At 42.9% G+C, this 6,777-nt stretch overlaps 1 protein-coding gene across 1 annotated transcript; it reads left to right on the forward strand.

The window, feature by feature from the left end:
• The first annotated feature begins 2,871 nt into the window (after positions 1–2,871).
• LOC130475619 (interferon-inducible GTPase 5-like) lies at positions 2,872–5,471 on the forward strand. Its single transcript, XM_056847445.1, has 2 exons — positions 2,872–3,590; positions 4,253–5,471. The coding sequence occupies exons 1-2, from the start codon at positions 2,872–2,874 to the stop codon at positions 5,469–5,471; spliced, it is 1,938 nt and encodes a 645-aa protein (XP_056703423.1).
• Positions 5,472–6,777: the final 1,306 nt, after the last annotated feature.

Here is a 6,777-nt window from a genome sequence, read left to right on the forward strand (position 1 = left end):
GCAAACTTCATAGTCATGGGATAAGAGGACCAGTCCTCTTATGGATTGTGAGCTGGCTGAAAAATAGGAAGCAGAGAGTAATACATCAATGGACAGTTCTCACAATGGATGGATGTGAACAGTGGGATCCCTCAGGGATCTGTATTGGGACTGGTGCTTTTCAACCTGTTCATCAATGACCTGGAACAAGGGGTGAACAGCAAGGTGGCCAAGTTTGCAGATGACACCAAATTATTTAGGGTGGTTAAAGCAAAATCGGACTATGAAGAGCTCCAAAAGGATCTCTTAAAACTGGAGGAATGGGCATTAAAATGGCAGATGAGATTCAATGTGAGCAAGTGTAAAGTGATGCATAATGGGGCCAAAAAAATCTCATCTTCACATATACACTGATGGGATCTGTGTTGGCAGCGACAGAGCAAGGAAGGGATCTTGGGGGGGGGGGGTGGATAGCTTGATGAAGACGTCAACCCAGTGTGCAGCTGCTGTGAAAAAGGCAAATACCATGCTGGCCATAATTAGACAAGGAATAATGAATAAAAATGCTGATATACTGCCCTTGGTGAAATCTGCTTTGCACTCAAACTTCAAAAGTGAAAGAGAGAGCCTCTAGGAAGCCCACAAACAAGACAACTGCAGCAGCATTATCCTGCCTGTGTTCCAAAGCATCTAATATAATAGGTATACTCCTCTGATCCCCAATCTGAGGTTCTCCTCTTTCCACTCTTAATCAGAGAGTCCAGATAACCCTGATTCTCAGCACTGACGCATAGAGCAATTAGCCATAATAAAAACATTCCAAACAGACTTGAAGCTAGGGTTGCCAGTTCTGGGTTGGGGAATACGTAGAGATTTTGGGGATAGAGCCTGGGGAGGGTGGTGTTTGGGAAGGGGAAGGACTTCAGCAGGATATAATGCCACAGAAACCACCCTCCAAAGCAGCCATTTGCATCAGGGGGACTTGATCTCTGCTGTCAGGAGATCAATTGTAATAGCGGGAGATCTCTGGAGGTTGGCAACTACAGTTGCCAGGTCCCTTCCCTTCTCCGGCGGGAGGCTCTTCTTGTAAAGTGTGTGTGCGTGTGCATCACTTCTGGTTTAGAACCGGAAGTGCTGCATCGCAGAGGGCCTTTACCTCTTAGTTTGAATGGTAAAGCTGCCCTTTACCACTCAAACTAAGAGGTAAAAGGCCCCTTGCGAGGCGGAAGTTCCAATTGTAAACCAGAAGTGACGTGCACGGTACGAATGCGTGTGTGCACATCTGCCAGCCGACCCTCAGGTGGTCGACGGGCAGAGGGGGAAATTGCCCGGGGTTTGCCCGCCACCAGCGGGCACCTGGAAACCCTATTGGCAACCCTGCTCGAAACTCAGAAAGTATCACTCCATCCACCAGACTGAGGAAGCTGTCACATGCCAAACGGCCAGTAAGATGGATGTCTTATCTGTAACGGTCTCCTTTGTGTGCATTTACAGAGGGCCCAAAACAACGAGCCATCTTGATCCAGTAGAACATTACAGGGACTGTGTTACATGTAAATTTTCAGGGAATTAGATTGTTCTCCCAGTTTATATACCACATCTGAAGAAGAAGAAACAAAGTAACGAAAATACAGAGAAGCAAGTGGAGAAATTCCCTTTGGAAAAAGCAGAAACCAACCATGAGTCAAATCAGTGCTCACTGGTAGCCTCTCTTCTCATTTGGAGTTTGGTTTTATGTCCAAGAGTACCAGAGCTAGTGCTGACTGCACAGTCAAAAGAAGCCCGGGCTATTACTAACAGAAACTGGTGTTTTGTATGTCTACTGCGTTTGAAAGATAGATCTATAAATAAATTATTATTGAAATATTACATTCTTTATGCCAGGCAATTTTTAAAAAGAGCATTGCTTACTGGCGTGCGGTACCTTTTGCAGTATTAGTAGTGTTGCCAGCCTCCAGCTGGAGGCTGGAGATCTCCTGCTATTACAACTTTTCTCCAGGCGACAGAGATCAGTTCCCCTGGAGAAAATGGCCACTTTGGCAATTGGGCTCTATAGCACTGAAGTCCTTCCTCTCTCCAATCCCTGCCCTCTTCAGACTCCACCCCTAAATTCTCCAGGTATTTCCCAGCCTGGAGCTGGCAACACTAAGTATTAGGGATTTGTGGATTACTCCTCTGTGATAACAAGGGTCTGTCAACATCAGATTAAGAAACACTAGGCAGGCATGGATTTAGGAGTCACATTGGCTGTAGCCAAATTTTTTGCTAATGCGATTAAATTCTAGGGACCTCAAATGCGGTAACTGGTTGGTTATTTAAATCACTTGTTTTTTGTTGTATTTAGTGTGACATTGCTCAAGGATTGTAGGCTAAATGAGCAGTATCATTAAAATAAGTTCTTTGCCTGGGTACCCTTGCCCTTAGAAGTGAGGCAAGTGGTGACTAAAGACAGGGCCTTTTCTGTAGTGGCAGAGTGCATTTGCTAATGTTCATACACACTGGGGGAAAGAAGTTATTTTCCTCTTTTTGGGGTGAACTTAGCAGTTTGTTTTGCTCTAATTTGTTTTTAACCCACTACAATAAACCAATAAATCCCTTATTGATTTGTCCTTCCATACCTGTCTTCTGGTAAGATTGTCTTCTGGTAAGCTGCTTTAGATGCAAGTTTCTTTTGAAAAACAGGGTATAAATATTTGAAAAATGGTAATGACTTATCTGATAAGGGCTTGTTTTTCTAACCAGGGAGGAATGATTTAAATAAATTTGATTCTACCCCGCACAATTGAATCCAGGTTGTCAGAGTAAAATGTGACATGAGTGTTATATAGTAGGAATTAACTATCACATTATTTGTATTTATTGTTCAGGTCAACTGAATCATCAAGGAGAGCCATGGGTGGGAACAATTCAACACCAGTGGTGAGCAGTGGACTTGAAGAGGAGAAGACTGCCAGGGAAGAAGGAGGTCTCCCAGATTTGACTGTGTCAGGAAAAGCCACCCTTGACATTGCCATCACAGGAATGACAGGTGCTGGTAAATCATCCCTTGTCAACGCCCTGCGAGGCCTGTCAGATTTTGATGAGGAGGCAGCCAAAACTGATGTGATAGAAGGAACAATAGAACCAATGGGTTATCCTCTCCCTGCCTTTCCAGATGTAACAATATGGGACCTTCCAGGAATTGGGACATCTAATTTTAAAGCAGAGGAATACCTAGAAAGGGTAAATTACAGCCAATATGATTTCTTCATAATTGTTGCTTCTAATCGCTTCACTGTCTATGACATCCAGCTGTCCTGTGCAATTCAGAAAATGAAGAAGCAGTTCTACTATGTGCGCTCCAAAATGGACAACAGTATTAAGAGTGAAAAACGGAATCCAGAATTCAATGAAAAAGCAACCCTTCAACGAGTCAGGAAAGACTGTCTTGATAATTTGGTGGAGGCTGCTGGTATTTTTTCTCCAGAGATTTTCCTCATCTCCAGTTGGTACCGGGATAAGTACGATTTCCCCCTCCTGCAAAGGACCTTGGTGAATGAAATTGAGGCTCTGAGGAGAGGTGTCTTAAGACCAGCTGTGCCACCAGAGGCAGAAGATAAGAAAGATGACAAGTATGTTGGGTTTGACCAATTCTTGATTTGGTGTTTGTTGTTTATGAATAAAAAGTGTATTTTAAAAAGGTAGAGGAATTACAGTATTATGCAGAATGCATAATTACAGTATTATGCAGAATGCATAATCTCCATAGACCTGCCATAGATCTATCAAAGCTATTTTATTTTGAAGGGCACCTGGTGCTGCATTGGATTGTTCTCCCCATATGATCTTTTTTCTGGTGACTTTTCTGATAACATCTGATGGCTGCTGTCATTACTAGATTTATTGCTGCTCTTAACGATTGACTTCTGTCCTGCTATGCTGCTCCTATTTCTTGCCATTACCTGTTCTTAGGTTTTTAAGGATGACATTATCATAGGTGCTATTTATACAGTCCAAATAATGCACTTTCAATAATGCATTCTCAATCCACTTTCACTGCACCTTAATGATCGTTTGCAAGTGGATTTTGCCAGTTTACACAGTAAAATCCACCTTCAAAGTGCATTGAAAGTGGATTGAGAGTGCATTATTTGGACTGTGTAAATAGCACCAGTTGTCTTCCAAGTTTTAAAAACTTTTATCTGTAAGCGACCTCGACTACTCTTTTAATAAATAGGTGTGAGTAGAAACTTCCTAAAACTTGCTAAATAAATTACATTTTTTTGTTTCTTAGATCAACCAAATCATTTAAAGGAAGTGGAATCAGTTTCTTCCTCCTCCAAAAAATCTTAAAAAATAACCTTGCAAAGCTGAGGGATACTCTGATGCAAAGAAATCTCGAAGAGGTGACAGAGGAAATGCATCAAGAACTGGAAGCGTTACAAAATGCCAAGCTTGACATTGCCATCACAGGAGTGACAGGTGTTGGTAAATCATCCCTTGTCAACGCTCTGCGGGGCATGACCGATTATGAAGAAGGTGCAGCAAAAGTTGGGATAACACCAACCACTATGGAGTGTCAAGCCTATGCACATCCCTTATTTCCAAAGGTAACCATATGGGATCTACCAGGGATTGGGACACCTGAATTTAGACCAGAGGATTATCTAAAGAAGGTCAATTTTAGCCAGTATGATTTCTTCATTATTGTCGCCTCGGAACGTTTCACTGAGAATGACATCCTCCTGGCCCATGAAATTAAGAAGATGAAGAAGAAATTTTACTTTGTACGCTCCAAAATGGATATCAGTATAGCTGCTGAAATGAGGAAACCAAACTTCAATATGGACAAATCCCTTCAGAAAATACGAAAATACTGCTGTGATAATCTGACAAAGGTAGGAGAATCTAAGCCAAGGGTTTTTCTAATCACTGCTCGAGATTTGGATATGTATGATTTCCCACATCTGCAAGAGGCCTTGGAAAACGATCTGGAAGACCTCAAGAGAGAAGCTTTAATTCTCGCTATGCCAGTATTCTCAAGAAAAATCCTGGAAAAGAAAAGGGCTGCTATGGAAGGCTATGTGTGGAAACTAGCCCTTGTGTCCTGTGCTATTGGGGTGATTCCTGTCCCTGGCATCTCTGTTTGTTGTGATATTGGTATCTTGGTGGCAGGACTGATACTTTTCTACAAAGTCTTTTGCTTAGATGAAGATTCCCTCTGCAGAGTTGCAAAAGTGGTTGGCAAAGATTACGAAATCTTGAAATCTGCTATCAAAAAGTCTCCAATGTCCAGCATGATCACTCCAAAATATGTAATCAGTCTCTTGGCCCGATCATTGTTATGTGCAGCTGTGGCAATAATTGAAATTATCTTCTATTTTGTACCAGTGTTGGGGTCTCTGGTTGGAGGAATTAGTTCTTTTGCAACCACATTCTACATGCTGAGGAGTTTCCTGAATGACATTGTGGAAGATGCAGAGAACGTTCGGGCAAAAGCCGCTGAGCCTTGACCATGACGTTATCCTGGCACAAAGAACCAAGTCACTGACTGGGAAAGAGTCCCAAGTGCAAAAAATGTGAATTATGCACAGGGCCAGAACTCAAGCACGAGCTGAAAAGAAAAGTGGATTTGAATTTAGGATCAGAAACATATTTTTCTTTGAACTGACACCCAAGATAATTGAACTTTCCACTATGAAATAACAACAACAAAATTCTGTCTAGATAGTTCCAGCTTTGAAGCATCCTTTCCCCATCCCTGCTAGTCTAAATAGCCAAGCAGGGCTGCACAATTCAAATCAGAATTTTGCTCAAAAAATGCATGCTAACTACTTTGTGATCTTACTTCACTTGCTTTGAACACCAGCCCTTAGTGTGTGACAAGCCTTTCACCATAGATCATCTGTAGCTGGCATACTAGCCAGGAAAAAATATAAGAAATGTTGATCTTTTATTTCTTTGATTGCAGTACCATTCTGGGCATTTAATTAATAAATCTAACTTCTTATTCACATAAAGTGTGTGTGCTTTTGATTTGGAGGGAGGGGGTTCTACTTAAGACCCTCTCCTGTCCCACTTTAACACATTGGTTCTCTCAGCCATGAAGGGTTTTCAGGCCCTTTAGGAAAGTTTGGGAGGGGGTAAAAGACTAAATTCTGGCAAAGTGGCTTCTCAGTTGGATCTCTCCCCAATAATCTATGCCAGTCTGATTGTTCTGCAACTCCCTAGCTGGAAGCAGGTTTTGGTTTGGGGGTGGATTCAGGTCCAAAGGTAAAGCTAGGTCCCTCTTCGCCACCGGCTGGAGGGTTTTGGGGTGGAGCCTGAGGAGGCCAGGGTTTGGGGAGGGGAGGGACTTCAATGCCATAGAGTCCAGTTGCCAAAGTTTCTCACCTGTACTTTGCAGTGTAATTCCAGGTGTGCCAGCATCTAGGCAATACGGGGGGGCTTTCCCAGAATGACAATTGATCTGCAGATTCCAGAGATCGATGCCTTGCAGCTTCTGAGGGTAGTCGCTATGGTATACCATAAAGTCTAGGAGAAACAGAAGACCTAGAGTTGTTACAAATGGTGGATGCTCTACGAGGGCTGTTTCTCCCCCAAACTGCCATTCCCTCAGGCACCACCTCCAAATCTGCAGGAATTTCCCAAGCTGGAGTTGTCGGTCCTGCTTTCTGTGGTTCTTTTCCTGCAGACATAAATCTCTCAGCCAATGCAATGTCACTACCTCATCCAGAATGGACATCCTCTGGGATTAGGTAGGCTAGGAACCACGGGAGTTTGTAGGCTGTTTTGACAGCTGCCCCAAGATTGTGGAAT

The sequence above is a fragment of the Euleptes europaea genome, chromosome 3 (assembly GCF_029931775.1).
Source record: "Euleptes europaea isolate rEulEur1 chromosome 3, rEulEur1.hap1, whole genome shotgun sequence".
Lineage (NCBI taxonomy): Eukaryota > Metazoa > Chordata > Lepidosauria > Squamata > Sphaerodactylidae > Euleptes > Euleptes europaea.